We start from the raw sequence: 15,799 nt of genomic DNA, 5'->3' as shown, positions 1-15,799 counted from the left end.
AGGAAGCAGAGGGAGCGGGAGGGGGGAGGACTAAAAGCTTAGAACAGGACTCGCGGCCGGCGCCACCAGGTCCATAGCGCGCTGGCCGCACTGAGGGACGTACGGCTCGCGAGGTCCGAACGTCGGACCCGCGCCGCCAGCCTCCACAGAGCCGATGGCCGCAGATTTCCAAGCCCCACGGGCGACAGTCACATCCTCACCTCGCAGTAGATGCGGCAAAGAGAGAACGTATTTCGTCATCACGCTTTTGTATTCCGTAAGGGCGTTGCGTATGGCGTCATTACTGAGCGACTCGTGGAGGCGAGAACAGCCAATCCCGGAGCCGCTTACGTTGTCCCGGCGCAGGATTTCGTCATCAGCCGGGAGACGTGTTGTTGCCCGTCCTTTCCCGTGTTGTTGTGGATTCCCTCGGTCCTGTCAAGGCTGGGAAGGGAATGTCTCTACGCTGCGGAGACGCCGCCCGCACCCTGGGGCCCCGGGTGAGCGGTGCGGGGCGAGCAAGGGGCGGGTGTCGCGTGTAGGGTTCCCTTCCCTTCAGAGCGCCCCGTAATAAAAGCCCGCGCTCGTTGATGCACGACTGACATTACTGGAGACTTTTCCAAGTAATCCCTTACGGAATGCTCCCTACACTCACGTGAAGTAGATTGTCTGAAAGCCTCTCTGGGCCGGCACCTAGGGCTTTTTTGTTTTTTTAAGATTTACTTTTTATTTTTTTATTGCAAAGTCAGATACACACAGGGGGAGGAGAGACAGAGAGGAAGATCTTCCGTCCGTTGATTCACTCCCCAAGTGAACAACGGCCGGTGCTGAACTGATCCGAAGCCATGAGCCTCTTCTGGATCTCCCATATGGGTGCAGGGTCCCAAGGCTTTGGGCCATCCTTGACTGCTTTCCCAGGCAATAAGCAGGGAGCTGCGTGGGAAGTGGAGCAGGTGGAACCCAGCGGTTGCAGGGCGAGGACCTTAGCATTATGCTACCACGCCGGGGCCCCCCAGAGCTTTTTAATTAATTGATTAATTTTCTGCGTGGAGTGGTTTGTGCCCTGTGTTTATTGGCCACCCCCTCCCCACCATGTATCGGACACACTGTGGCTGTTAGGAAGACGTGCACGTCTGTCCCCTGGAACTGCAGGCACCCTGACGGTCCCTTACTGCGTGTTGAAATCACGGACTCGCGTTTTTGTTTGTTTGTGTTTTGCGCTGTGTTGGGTATCCTCTGCTGTGTACAACCGTTCAGATGTGGAAGCCATTTCAGACTGAGTGAATCACAGGCCTTGAAAACGTCAGGTTGGGGGTCCCGTCTATCAGTTCCCTGGAACCTCTATATTTTAACCTTTTAGGTTTTATGCAGAACCTAAAGACAGGTTTATTCCTTTTCCCTAGCCCTGCTTCAAGCCAGGGATACAAAGTTACCCTCTGTTCCTGCCTTTGAAATTAGCCGCAAGACAAAGCAGTGATTGTTAAGGGAAGTATGTGAAATGTGAGGTGTTGGACTCCTCCAGATATTCCATAATGCCACAGAGAGTTATTTCCGATAGATATGTCATCTTCTGTCTTAGATTCTAGGCCATCGAAGCGCCCCAGGAGTTTGACACAGTTTTCTGATTTTACCTTCTTCCTCTTTTCTGAATTGTAAGTACTTCTTAAACCCGATTGATCGAGAACCCGTCAAATGAGTGTCACAATGAACTTTTTCTTCAGGTTTTTGGAAGATGTTTATACAGCCCTGTCAGAGCATTAAGTTCCCTGCCAGATAAAAAGAAGGCATTTCTGCAGAACGGACCAGACCTTCAAGATTTCCTATCTGGCGATCTCGCAGATAAGAGCACCTGGGATGAATATAAAGGGAACTTGAAACGCCAGAAAGGAGAGCGGTAACTGAATTCATTCTAGTGTTCCACTGCTTCCTCGCGCACTGGTGTTCGGCTATAAACAAGCTCTGCAGTATCTTTGTAATTTCAGGTTAACCACATGTAGATGAGATCTTGACAAAGAAGACCTGAACATAGAACAGATGACTGAGTTTCGTGACTGAACTCTTTCTGAACTCTCTCTGTGGGCTGTCATGAATTTTCTTTAGCTTTCCTGGGTCTACTCACCTGCTGGTGCCACCTCCCTGTTTCCAGCATCAACTCTCTTGAGAGAAGGGAAGATTCACACTTTGCTACTGATGCATTAGACCTTGATTAGCTTTAACTTGTGATTGGCTGGTGATTGAACTTCTGCTCCTCCTGGTTCCCCCACGCCCTGGGGATGCCTTGCCTCACTTTAGAAGAAGGTGGCGGGCAGTCCATGGAGAGGGCAGACACTTTGTCCAGCAGCGTCTAGACCCCAAATCAGGGGAAGTCAGCTCTGCTCCAAATAGTAGTTTTTTCCCATATAGTAACAGCATGAAATGCAGGCTGTGGCAGAGCGTGCACAGTGGGAGCTCTCCTGGCTCTGGATGCAGGTGGGACCTCTTGGCAGCCTTGTTCATGGGGGGAGACATATTCAAAACCTTTCCCATTCTGTGGCGAGGATGATGTAGCCCCGTGTCTTTGCGAAAAGATAGACTGTGAAACTCTCTTGTTGGTGTTTGCTAGAATTGTCTGAGGGAGTCTAAATTTGACTTTTTCTTCTTAGTTCTATGATGGAAATTAGAAGAACGACTACAGAAATATGGGAAAAGTTTAACTGGGCATTGTGATGGAGCAGAATGACTTGAGAGGTGAGTGCTTGGCTGCAGATCTGCTGACAGAATCACGTTTGCCTTGCTTTAGGTTGAGACTGCCTCCGTGGCTGAAGACAGAGATCCCCATGGGGAAAAACTACAACAAACTAAAAAATACACTGCGAAACTTAAACCTGCATACTGTAAGTAGCAGCTGTCCCTTTTTGTGAAAGCTGTATTGTTTCTACATATTTTTAACTTAAAAATAATAAGAATGTAAATTACAGCAGAGAAAGTAAAGGTGTTAAGTGAACATTACCATCAGTAAAGACTTTTCCTAGGAACATGGGGAACAAGCTTTTTGTTTGTTTTATATTATTTGTATTTGTTGGGAAAAGTACAAAATTATACAGTTAAAATGAGAATGTGATGTACATAACCGCAAATATCGATGTCCCCACTTCAGATGTTGAGTATATATCTCTATATTTTTTTCATGTAGTTTTCTATTTTCTGGTTGGCATTCTTAAGTCATATATATATGTATATTTTAATCTGAAAGGCAGAGTTACAGAGATGGAGGAGAGACAGAGAGCTCTTCCAGCCCTAGGCTTGCTCCTCTATTGGCCTCAACAGCTGGAGCTAGGAGGGTCCATAGCCAGGAGCTGAGGTTTTTCTGGATCTGTCACGTGGGTGCAAAGACCTAAGTATTTTTGCCAACTTGCTCTGCATTCCTAGGCATATTAACCGGGAGCTGGATTGGAAGTGGAGTAGCCAAGACTCAAATTTACTCCTATGTGGGGTGCCAGCACTGCAGGTGGCAGCTTTAACCTCTATGCCACAGCATCAGCCCCAAATTGTGTGTTTATTAAAACAGGTTGTCAGCATGGGCAGCTTAAACTGTGTAATCAAGGAGTGGGCATTGGGGCGCAGCAGGTTGGGCCCCTTCTTCAGACATCCACATCCCATATCGGAGTGTGCTGTTGAAGCCGCAGTTTCTCCTTCCCCCCCAGGTAGTGTGCTCCTGGGAGAGAGCAGGAGTTGGCTCAGGTGCCTGGACTCAGGTGACTGAGCCCCACACACCGGAGACCTCGATGGAGCCTTGGGCTCCCGGCTTCAGCCTCACCCAGTCCTGCCGTTGCGGGTATTTGGGGAGTATTTAGGTATTTGATGCTCTCTCTCTATTGCCCTGCTTTCTCGAATAGAACATTTTTTCTGGGTGTGTAATTGCTGACTGTTCAGTGCTGGGTGCTTCCAGCCTGCTTGTGTTCTGTTCGCTTCCACCCACAGGTGTGTGAGGAGGCCCGGTGTCCCAACATCGGAGAGTGCTGGGGAGGGGGCGAGTATGCCACAGCCACAGCCACAATCATGGTGAGGCCAGCCGAGACCTCAGAGTCTTGGTCTGGAAACGGGGAGGGAATATTCTTATCTTTCTCTTAAAAATGCGTCTTAGGGGTCTCTGATTAGAGATTACATTTCACATAAAAGTTTATGAAAAAGAATGAAGAAGCTGGACCTGGGAAGGAGGTGGGGCTTGAATTGTTGCCCATATGGAATGCCGGCAGTGCAGGCTGCAACTTAACCTGTTATACTACAGGGCTCGCTCGTTAAGAATACCTTTAAACCTTGCTGTGTACCCAGGTAACTGTGCGTTCGAATCTCATTTTTATTATCTTTAAATTTTGTTTGTTTAAAAGAGAGATAAGACAGACAAAGCTTGCCCCCACTGATTCACTCCCTAAATGCTTCAACACCAGGAGCCAGGAGCTGGGAACTTAAGGTCCATCACTCACTGCCTCGCAGCATGCAAATTAGTAGGAAGCCAGAACTGGAAGCGGATCCAGGCCCTGAACCCAGGCCCTCTAAGGAATGTGGCTTTGTCAAATGGTACCTTAGCCACTGTACTAAAACCACCAACCAGGATCCCATTGTTACATTTTCATGTCCTTTCCCGTTCCTCCCCCTTTCCTCTTCTAACATTACTATGATGTTTATAAAGAGAGAGATTTATTTCAAAGAGAGATGGGAGGAGAGAGAGATACAGAGAAAGAGAGAGAGATCTTCCATCTACCAATTCACTGAAATGGCTATAATGGGGCCCCTACGCAATGGCCTAGTGGCTAAATCCTCACCTTGCATGCGCTGGGATCCCATTTGGCACTGGTTCATATCCTGGCTGCTCCACTTCCCATGCAGCTCCCTGGTTGTGGCCTAGGAAAGCAGTCAAGGATGACCCAAAGCCTTGGGATCCTGCACCTGTGTGGGAGACCCAGTAGAAGCTCCTGACTCCTGGCTTCGGATTGGCTCAGTTCTGACCATTGTGGCTACTTGGGGAGTGAACCAGCAGATGGAAGATCTCTGTCTTTCCTTCTCTTTGTATATTTGCCTTTCCAATAAAAACAAATAAATAAAGGAATCTGAAGAAAAAATCTGCAACTCAGAACGTGTTTCGGATGGCTGCCTGGAAAAAAAAAGTAAACGAAAAAGAAAGAAATATTTTTGAAGCCAGGAAACTGGAACATCTTTCAGGTTTCCTGAATGGGTGCAAGGGCCTGAGTACTTGGCTCATCTTCTAGCTCAAGAACATCAATGGCAAGCTGGATGGGAGGCGGGACTTGAACTGGAACCCATATGAGAAACTGACACTGTACGCATCAGCTTAATGTGCTGCACCACAGCTTCAGCCCCAACACTATATTCTTGCTTCCTTCCTTTACAATTTACTTATTTTGATTTAAAAGGCAGATTTACAGAGTGAACGATCTTCCATCCACTGGTTCACTCCTCAAATGGCCATAGTGGCCAGAGCTGAGCCAGTCCAAACCCAGAAGCCAGGAGCTTTTTTGGGTCTCCCACATGGGTACAGGGTCCCAAAGCTTTGGGCCATCCTCTGCAGCCTTCCAAGGTTATCAGCAGGGATGGGAAGTGGAGCAGCTGGGACGCGAACTGGAATCCATATTGGAGGATTAGCCAATAAGCCACTGCACACTGCCCCACACTATTCTCAATTCTGAGTTGATTGTTACTCTTTTTCTACTTTTATCATATACACTCATTCTCAGTTGTGTGCATTCTTCGCAGCCTGCTGTAATCTTTCAAAATATTATGTTGGTGAAGATGATCTACTTGGCTGAAATTGTTAACCTCTCTGTTCCAGCTAATGGGTGACACATGTACCAGAGGTTGCAGGTTTTGTTCTGTCAAGACTGCCAGAAATCCCCCTCCGCTGGATGCCAGCGAGCCCTACAACACTGCCAAGGCCATCGCAGAGTGGGGCCTCGATTACGTCGTTCTGACCTCAGTGGACCGAGATGGTTAGTACGACCTTCCGGCCTCCACCGGAAACTGGCTTGGGAAAAATTGTCAAGTAGCCTTGAGTGCAGATCTGTTTCTTTCTAGATATGCCTGACGGCGGGGCTGAACACATTGCCAAGACTGTGTCCTACATTAAAGAAAGGTACTTGTTTTTGCCTTTGTGCCTCACATGGGGACCTTTTTGGGTTCCTGTACATTCAGTTTTGTATCTGAGGTGTTGCCAGTGATTTCCAGTGGCCTGCGGGAAATCACACACTCCCCCTGCAGGAACAGTGTATATGCCAGTACAGGTCAGTATTTCTGCAGAAGACTCTAGGGATTCTGTGGCGCGAGCCTGTCTTCGGCCTGTTAGTTCTTTGAACCCTGCTGTGCTTTGTACTGAAGTATTAGTTTCAACTTTGAGTCATTTTCTTTGAGAAGTTGAAAATCTCAGTCTTATTAGTATTGAATTTTTTTAAAGATTTATTTATTTTATTAGAAAGTCAGATATACAGAGAGGAGAGACAGAGAGGAAGATCTTCCGTCCGATACTTCACTCCCCAAGTGAGCCGCAACGGCCGGTGTGCGCCGATCCGAAGCCGGGAACCTGGAACCTCCTCCAGATCTCCCACGCGGGCGCAGGGTCCCAAAGCCTTGGGCCGTCCTCAACTGCCTTCCCAGGCCACAAGCAGGGAGCTGGATGGGAAGTGGAGCTGCCTGGATTAGAACCGGCGCCCATATGGGATCCTGGGGCATCCAAGGCGAGGACCTCAGCTGCTAGGCCATGCCGCCGGGCCCTAGAAAGTCAGATTTACAGAGAGAAGGAAAGATAGAAAGATCTTCTATCTGCTGGTTCACTCCCCAAGTGGCCGCAACAGCCAAAGCTGAGCCAGTCCAAAGCCAGGAGCTTCTTCCAGGCCTCCCATGCTGGTGCCAGGGTCCCAAGGCTTTGTGCCGTCCTTGACTGCTTTCCAAGGCCACAAGCAGGGGGCTGGATGAGAAGTGGGGCTGCCAGGATACAAACCAGCACACATATGGGATCCCAGCACATGCAGGGCAAGGATTTAACTACTAGGCTACTGCGCCGGGCCTGTTAGTTTTGAGTTTTAAGAAATCCTCATCCAAAAATGATCAGGAAGAGATAAGCTCCAACATTACTCAGATTTATAAGTTCTGTTACAAATTTCCCAACCATATGTATATGCCGTTGAAATTTTCCCCATAATCCACATCTTTGTTAATATCTGTATCCCTTAAATTTAAAAAAGAGCCATGCTAAACTTGCCACAACCCAGTGCAGGTCTGATATCTAGCACACTTATTAAATGTCTCCCTAAGTGATTCCCAAATTTACTTTGTTGTTTTAATAGGGTGTTTGAAGATGGAATTTGCCTGCAGCCCCCTAAATTTATTTCAGTGGGCACTAAGGCGTCACACTTTGTAGTCAGACACTGGCTTACCTGATAATGTGCTTGTCCACATCTGCTGTGGAGGCGAGGGCCTGCCAGGCCGTCTCTCTGTTTTCTTCCAGGAGCTGTAGGTGCTTTGCCCTGGGTCTGGGAACAGATGTTTCAGCTGTCCCAGTCCAGTGAGTTTCTGAGGGAAGGACTGTGTGACCTAGTTCATGCGATACTGTCTCAACTGGGGGAGACGGAGACAGTATGGCTAGGCAGATTCATGTTTAGCTTGTACTTCATTGATGCGAAGCCCATGACTCAACAATCCTGGATCCTGGTTCTTGTGAAATCTCTGCTCAAAGGAAGGGAAGAGGGGGCACTACCTAATGAATCATAAAAGATACCTAAGCTGAAACAAATAATACCAAATAATACTTGCATTCACCTTTGAAATGTCCCAATTTTAATTTTTTTGTATTAATGTTTTATTAATCTTTCAATTCTTTTTAATACTTTTTAAAAACATACTCAAACTCTGGATAGTCTGAAAATTTGTCTTGATTATTTACATGGAGATACATGTGGGTTTGTTTTTTTTTTTCAAGGTTTATTTTGTTTATTTGAAAGGCGGAGAGACAGATCTACGTACAGGTTTATTCCTGAAAAGGCCGCAGTGATGGAGCTGGGCTAGTCCAACGCCAGGAGCCTGGAGCTTCTCCTGGGTGTCGTGCCTGGGTACAAGGGCCAAGCACTTGGGCCCTCTTCTGCTGCTTTCCCAGGTGCACTAGCAGGGAGCTGGATGGGAAATGTACAAGCTGGGATTTGAACCGATGTCCATACGGATGCCCACCTTACAGACAGTGGCTTCACCGGTTACTCCATAGCACCAGTACTGCGGATGTGTTTTATATCTTGTTCATATCATTTGGTGTTCTGGGATTTTGTTTTGATTGCTACCTTTTGATACAGTAGTTCATGCGCGGACATTTGTATATTCATGATTTCTGGGGAAGTCCTAACAGTACTGAGTTACCACGGATTCTGAAAGGTCTACAGTTTGATAGTTGTCTTCTTCCTTCCTAGGAATCCCAAGATCCTCGTGGAATGTCTCACCCCTGATTTCCGCGGAGATCTGAAAGCGATAGAGAAAGTTGCTCTGTCAGGATTGGACGTGTATGCACATAACGTAGAAACAGTTCCGGAATTACAGAGGTGACTGTGGTACAGAGCAAACTGGGAACTTAGGAGGCGTGGAAGATGCTATGAGTTCTCTATACATTCCTTGTATGTTTCTGTTTCCCCTAGTGGCAAGCATGGCAGTTGACTTTTACCAAGTGAATTCTTCCTTTTTAAATAAACCCCAAATGAATATGGGAAAGTCAGGAAGTTAGCCGATGAAACACCTCTCAGGGTTCCCCCACTCATATCACTTTTTCACACTGTGCTGTTTTTATTTCTGGATGTAGGTAAATATAGACACTAAGGCATGAGTAGTAACTGATGTTGTTAAGTTAGTATGTGTCTGTGTGGGGATTTAAACTACTTATTTACATTGTCATTTCAAAGGTACAGACACATACACAGAGCTTTTCTGTTACCCAGGTACCTGGAACACTGGGGCTCATCCAGGCCCAAGCTGGGAAGCAGATTCTTGGGAAGGGGTGCCTCCTGTGTGGGAAATGGGGACCCATGTAGCTGGCCATGGTGTGCTGCCTGCACACAAGCAGGAAGCTCATATCAGAAGCAGAGCTGGTGGCTGAACCCAGACGCTCTGCAAGGGAATCGCGGAGTCCCCAGCAGTATGTTCTGTGTCTCTCTCTTCTTAAGATTGATTTGTTTGGAAGGCAGAGTTACAGAGAGAGAGAAGGAGGGGATACAGAGATCTCCCGTCTGCTGGTTTACTCCCCAAATGGCTATAAGAGCCATGGCTGGGCCAGACTGAAGCCAGGGCCAAACCACTGGTGCCATCTTTGGCTTTTTTTCCAGGCCATTAACAGGGAGCTGGCCAGGAAGTGGAATAGGTGGGACAGGAGCGTCTGCCCATACGGATGGGCAGTGTGTGAGGCAGTGGCTTAAAGCACTACACCAGAAGGCTGGCAGCACCAAGCAGTGTCCTCCCTGCTGAGCCTCGTGCCGACCCCGCTCTGCACACGGTGAAGCACACAGGAGATTCTTCTGAAGGGAATAGTGGTGCACAGGTGTTGCTCACTGCATTTTAAAATATTTTTTTATTGACACTTTTTCTTTACGCTGCCTAATAACGTTAATAGTTATATGTACTTAAGGACTATAGTTCCTCATGTTGAATATATTCAAGTTTCAGAAAAAAATATTTTACGCTTAAGGCAAGATAACATTGTTCCTTTCCCTTAACTCTGGTAAAGTATTTAGCAGTGATTTTGTTTGATTCTGCACATTATTCTGTCATAGAACCTCAAGAAGTTAACAGTAAACAAGCAGTATTTCCATGAAGTCATAAACCTGCAGGAGCATAGCTTAAATGCAGTAGTGAGATGCTTTAAAACAATAAGGGTTGGTTGCTTGTTTCTAAATTAATGTATGTGCTGCTTTTGTTTCTTGTGGCCTAATGTCAGATTAAAGCAATCTGATCAGTTAGGAAAAATAGAGCTGCATTTGAATTCAAATGAGTGCTACATTAACATCAGCAGCTTCCTCGCCTTTGGCCTGTTGCTATTTAAGCCGTGGTGGTTTGGCCATCATTGAAGGTCCAGCGTGGAGCCTGCGCCGTGATGTCACCAGCAGTGGGTGCAAGTTTCCCTGGTTTCACTTAAGAAACATTATCCTTTCCAGTGAAAATTCCAGAAGCATGCATTTCTTTACCCAAGCAAAGACAGTGTTATGTACTTGCCAGCAGAGGGCAGCTTAGTCTTAGGAAAGAATGGAATGTGAAAGTTTGAGCTCCCTGAACTGTGGGTGCAGATGGTTTTTCTCTTTGTCTAGTGTTGAATTGTCTACCTTCCATTCTTTCCCCCTTCTTTGCCTTCCACTCACAATCATTCATTTCTAGTCACAGCATTCTGGTTTCTTTGCATAAACCTGAAATGACTTTTTCCTTTCCTGTTTTCTTAGCTCTAAGCTTGTGAGAGCTTAAAAATGAGAGAAGCAGGGAGCCCCCTAGGGCCTTCTTTCCTCCCCTTCATCTGCAGCCTGGTGTCTGTGCACCAGAGCCGCCACGGAGCCATGTGGTATAACTTCTTGGCTGCGATGGGCTTTTCTGGTCTTTCAGGTGGTTTGCGTAACTGTGTTCTTGGTCCAACTTGTAATTACTCCTGCTGACTGCAGCCCTGCTGTTTTCCCAGGAAAGTTCGAGATCCGAGGGCGAATTTCGACCAGTCCCTACGTGTCCTGAAACATGCCAAGGAGGTTCAGCCTGATGTTATTTCTAAAACATCTATAATGTTGGGTTTAGGCGAGAGTGATGAGCAAGTGTATGCGACCATGAAAGGTAAAGAAATTGCGAAACAACGTCTTTTCCATTTGCTTCAGCAGGCCCATGAAATCATGTGATCTGGCCCTTCCAGGCAACTACAGGCGGGACCTGAAATGTAGTAACTCTACAGCAGCCTAATCTGAACGTTGATAATTTTCTGTGGCCTGTGAATGAAGCCATAAATATGCAAATGGTCCATGGCCAGATAAAGGCTCGCAGCCCTGTTGTAGAGTTCCAACAGGAGGCTCCTGGCAAGCCCCCGATGCACTTGCCCTCTGTGGGCTCAGGGCCCGTGCCCCTGAGCACGGTGTGTGGCTCTGCATGGCAGTGGAAACAAGGAAAGGAAGTGTGTGTTCTTAGAACTGCACAGGGTGGCACACATGAAGGAAATCCGTGTCCCACTCACTCCCCACCCAGTGAAATGTATCTTCCTGCATCTTCTTCTTTCTGCCCCTGGACAGCTTTTGAGACCCAGATGCTGGGGATGCATAAATAATTAGCACCAGTCCAGGCCTCTGAGGAGGACTAGCTTGTAACCTTGACACATGACCTGGTGCGTCTTTTAATTTGCCTGAATCTTAATCGCACAAGCCCCCTGCTTTGTGATTCTTGCACTTCTGTAACCGTTTAAATGTAAAAGTTTTTTTTTTTACATGGGAGTCTTTGGCCTACTTGGAGTTACATAAGGTCTTCTGGAGATTCATGGAAAATACAGATTATAAAGTGACTCTGTATGTTTCTTCAAGGTTTTAACCAGTTGTTATTTGACTTATTTGAAGAGCTCAGTCCCTCATCTGTTGGTTTATTGTCAGAATAGCCACAGCACCTGAGGCTGATCCAGGGGCCAGGAACTGGTTGTGGGTGTTCCACGTGACTGGCAGGGATCCAGTCCCTTGACCCTCACTGGCTGCCTCCTGGGGCTTCTGGGATCAGGACCAGCGCCTCGTTCAAACCCAGCACTCCATTATCGGATGCAGATTTCCCGTGATGGCTGCTGAAGTGCTATGCCAAATGCTGTCCTGTGGATTTATCTTTTATTTTTTCCGTTAACTCTTTTGAGATACCACTGTGATTTAGTAACTCAGAAAGTGTTAAGCCCAAATAGTAATTAAAAATGGCTCTTTATGCAATCAATGTATTTAGTTTACTATTAGATTCTGATAGGTCAGAGGTCAAGTCCCATCTTGCTGGAGTCCAGCTCCAGCCGAGAGTTCGGAGCTCGGGAAGGGTGCGTGGAGTCGGCGATAAAGAAAGACACAGACACTGACGCTTGGTGCGTTCTCACAACAGCCCAAGAAAAAGCTGTCCTTTTTATTTACTCAAAACCTCACAAGCTTCTGCACAAGCAACTAATTATTCTATTTTTACTTCAAGACTAAGGGGGCATGTACAGACATTTGGTCACTCTGCCCGCACTTCAAGGCTAAGCAGGTGTCCCCAGAGATAATTCTTTAAAACACTGTATTCATATTCTTCAAAGCAAGCCATTATTCATTCTTCAACAGTAGCCATGGAGCGGCAGCCAGGACTCCAAGGCCAAGGCACATGCGATTACCTGCTAATCAGTAGTACATTCCTACCACATTTCTATTTCTACAACTTGCCCATTATTCAATGGGAAAATAGTTTACAAGGGAAAAAATATAAATCTAAAAACAAAAATTACAAATATTAAATCCCTCTACAACTATAGACCCTGCAACCCCATAAATAAAACAATAATCAAAAACATTTTTCTTTAATAAAAGCATCCTCAATTCCTCTAGCTAAAAATTATAAAAGCGGCTAAAACAGCTACATTTTCTATGCTCCAAAAAATTGCAAAAACAGGCTAGCCTATAAAATAACAATAACTATACTTATTGCCATAGCAATTTCAGCTCTCACTCCCATCACTTGCATTCCCATGGGTCCACTGGGTGCTACCTGACTGGCCAGGCCCTGGAAAGGAGGCAGATCCGCCTCACCTGTGACCTCCTGTCTTTCTGCTGCCTCCTGGCCTTGAACCAGTCATTATTTTAGGGCAGGGCACTCGTGCAGTGCTCCCAACACCATCTCCCTGGAGCCTGCCCTGCTTAAGGAGTATAAGCCAAATTCAGCATGTGTGGTCTGTAACATGGGTGTTTTCAGGCTTCGTACTGCTCCCCATTCCCGTCACCTTTTGTGCCTAGCCAGCTGCTGTGTGAGTGTGTGTCCCATGGCAGGAGACATTTTTGTGCTTGTCTCTGTCAGCCCACATGCTTGTATTAGTCTTCCTTTTTCAGGCCTTCCACAGTCCCTGACACATATGTATTTGTGAACGACTATGTGTAGACATAGCCCAGCTTGAGGATTACAGATTAGCATAAACTTCACACTGTTCCAAAATGTTCCTCAGGGAACATTATATTTACATCCATAGTTTTTCTTCATTTCAGAGAGTTCCCATCTGCTGGTTCATTCCCTGAATGTCGTAAACAGCTAGGGCTGGCAGTGGGCCCAAGTGGGTGGCAGGAACTGTTACTTGAGCCCTCACTGCTGCCCCCTAGGGTGTGCATTAGCAGGGAGAGGGAGTCAGGAGTTGGAAGCGGGAATCAAACCCAAGCCCCCCAGGTGGCACAAGTGTATCTTACTTTCATCATACTGCTAGGCCAGACTTCCACGCTAAATCTATGTTTTAACTTTATAAAAATGCCTGCTCATGGAATTTGTGTTTTTTTCCGCCTAGCGCTCCGTGAAGCAGATGTGGACTGTTTAACTTTAGGGCAATATATGCAGCCAACAAAGCGTCACCTTAAGGTACTCTTATCTTGAATTGATAAATACTTCTGTGTAATTTGAATTAAATCATCATTGCCCATAGGTGCATTCGGAAACTGTAGGCTTTTTCATATAATGTTTCGTGTATATTTGTAAGTCCCAGTTTCTATTTACAGAGACCAGCTACTCTTGGGCTTCTTGGCTGTCCTCCCCTCCCCCCATTGTACAACTGAAGTTAACCCATAGAAAAAGCAGGAGGAAGTTGGAAAATTGTGCTCATTCACACTTGGTGATTGGTGGACTTGTCTTGGAGTTACAGGAGAGGCAGAGGGGAAGTTAGGAAACCAGCATTTCTGTTTCTGTAACTGATATTCATCTATTCCTCCAGGAAACTGGTGTTGAGAGGCTACTCTGCCAGTCACAGTGCTAAGGGGGGGATGTTAGATGCGTGAGCGTTCTGACTTCAGAACCCACAGAACCAGTTCTTGATCAGGCCTGGTAATCAATGAAGGAAAGGCGCAATCTCATTGGCTCCCTCCATCCTCTGAATAGTATACACCATTCCCTCTCCCACCTTCTGATGGACTGGCCAGCTAGTAACCAGTAGAGACCTGGTCAGTGAGGAGGGAGAAGAAAGCCTGGCAGAGGGGTCCTGCCTAGGGGAGGAAGGGAAAGCCGTTGTGAGTACATAAATAGTGGCTATCAAATCAGAATTAATTAGGGTAATCCTGATATTTTACCTGATGGAATTATTTCTGTCTAGGTTGAAGAATATGTTACTCCTGAAAAGTTCAAATACTGGGAAAAAGTAGGAAATGAACTTGGGTTTCATTACACTGCAAGTGGCCCCTTGGTGCGTTCTTCATACAAAGCAGGTGAGTTACAGCGCAGGAGGTGCTCTCATGGAGGCCATTAACTTCCCGCAGCAAGTTCTGCCCCAGAGCACCGGCCCTCCTGGGCAGACCCTCATAGCCGTGGCTGTCTCAGGCTGGGTGTGTCCGGCACATCTTTAGGAGCTTTGCTCCATATGGCTCCTATTGTCACGTTGAGGGAAGGCTTCTCCTCAACCTCATTGTTCAGTAAACCAGCTCCCTCTGCTTCCATAACTCAACAGCTGTGTAAAAGCAGAAGCTTTCAGCTTATTGTATTTTGGGTGGATTTAGTTGTAGTGTATTCTGAGATGACAAAGCATGTCAGGAGTATAAGATGGCTTTCTGAAAGATGTCTGTTGTTTGAAAATGATGGCGCCCGCAGCCTCGGGCCTCCCAGTTCCGGATCCAGGTAAGCACTGAGAGGAACTCGGTAGCGTGCTCCTTGGCCTGCCAGTCTCTGCATTTTTACCCTCAGAAGCAACAAAAAAGAATTCACCATATCATATCATTTCTCCTGGTACAAGTTTTTAGTGGTTTCAGTTTTTACATGCAATTTTTCGCTTTGGGAATTTTACTTATTTTAATCAGTATTTTTTTTTTCAAGATTTATTTTATTTAGTTGAAAGGCAATTATACAGAGAGGGAGAGAGAAAAAGAGGTGTGTGTGTTGGGGTTGGGGATGTTGTCTTCCTTCTGTTGGCTCATTTCCCAAACGCCCTCAATGGCTGGAGCCGGGCTGGTCCAAAGCCGGGATCCAGGAGCTTTCTTCTTGGTTTTCCACATGAATGCAGGGGCTCAAGCAGTTGGGTTATCTTCTGCTGCTTTCCCGGTTACATTATTAGGGAACTGGATTGGAAGTGGAGCAGCCAGGACTTGAACCAGGGCCTGCATGTGGTTCCAGTGTTATAAGTGACAGCCCAGCTGACTATGCCACAACACAACCTCCAACCATTCATTTTAGAGAAAAGAGAAATGTCAGTAAAATTATGTCTTGCTAGAAGGAAACACAGATGTATTGCAGAGTCTCCTGATAATTTTCTTTTCCTTGTTCCTAAATAGGTGAATTTTTCCTGAAAAATTTAGTGGCTAAAAGGAAACAAAACCCTTCTAAACTGTAAAGAAGACTTTCAGGATCACAAAAATTAAAAAAAAAAAAAATTGCTTCCAGTTGGTACCAGTTATGGAGCCAGAATGCCTAGCCTTCAGTGGATGGACTTCAGTTTTTTGTTTTACAAAAAATATCAGTAAGCCGTATTTATTTCGTTATAGTAATTCATTTGACTTTTTAGCCTATCTTTGTCCTAATAAGCTCTCACTTGCTGTGATTTAATTATAAAGCATTTTAAGAATTTTGCTATTAGGTTAATGTGGAAATACATGAAAAACTTCCTGAAGGA

General features: G+C 46.1%; 1 protein-coding gene across 2 annotated transcripts; it reads left to right on the top strand.

Annotated features, from left to right (window-relative positions):
• Positions 1 to 407: 407 nt before the first annotated feature.
• Positions 408 to 15,799, top strand: LIAS (lipoic acid synthetase). Of its 2 annotated transcripts, XM_004579151.3 has the most exons (11): positions 408 to 479; positions 1,701 to 1,873; positions 2,759 to 2,852; positions 3,940 to 4,020; positions 5,807 to 5,963; positions 6,049 to 6,106; positions 8,424 to 8,552; positions 10,661 to 10,806; positions 13,499 to 13,569; positions 14,294 to 14,405; positions 15,462 to 15,799. In XM_004579151.3, exons 1-11 carry the CDS (start codon positions 435 to 437, stop codon positions 15,518 to 15,520), a joined length of 1,125 nt encoding a protein of 374 aa, XP_004579208.1. In that variant the 5' UTR covers positions 408 to 434; the 3' UTR covers positions 15,521 to 15,799. The 2 variants fall into 2 exon arrangements, with proteins under 2 accessions (XP_004579208.1, XP_036352755.1); XM_036496862.2 differs by lacking the exons at positions 2,759 to 2,852; positions 5,807 to 5,963; positions 6,049 to 6,106.

The sequence above is a fragment of the Ochotona princeps genome, chromosome 11 (assembly GCF_030435755.1).
Source record: "Ochotona princeps isolate mOchPri1 chromosome 11, mOchPri1.hap1, whole genome shotgun sequence".
In the NCBI taxonomy this organism is placed as follows: Eukaryota; Metazoa; Chordata; class Mammalia; order Lagomorpha; family Ochotonidae; genus Ochotona; species Ochotona princeps.
The sequence above is the reverse complement of the archived record's forward strand: the minus strand, read 5'-3'. Positions and strand labels throughout refer to the sequence as shown.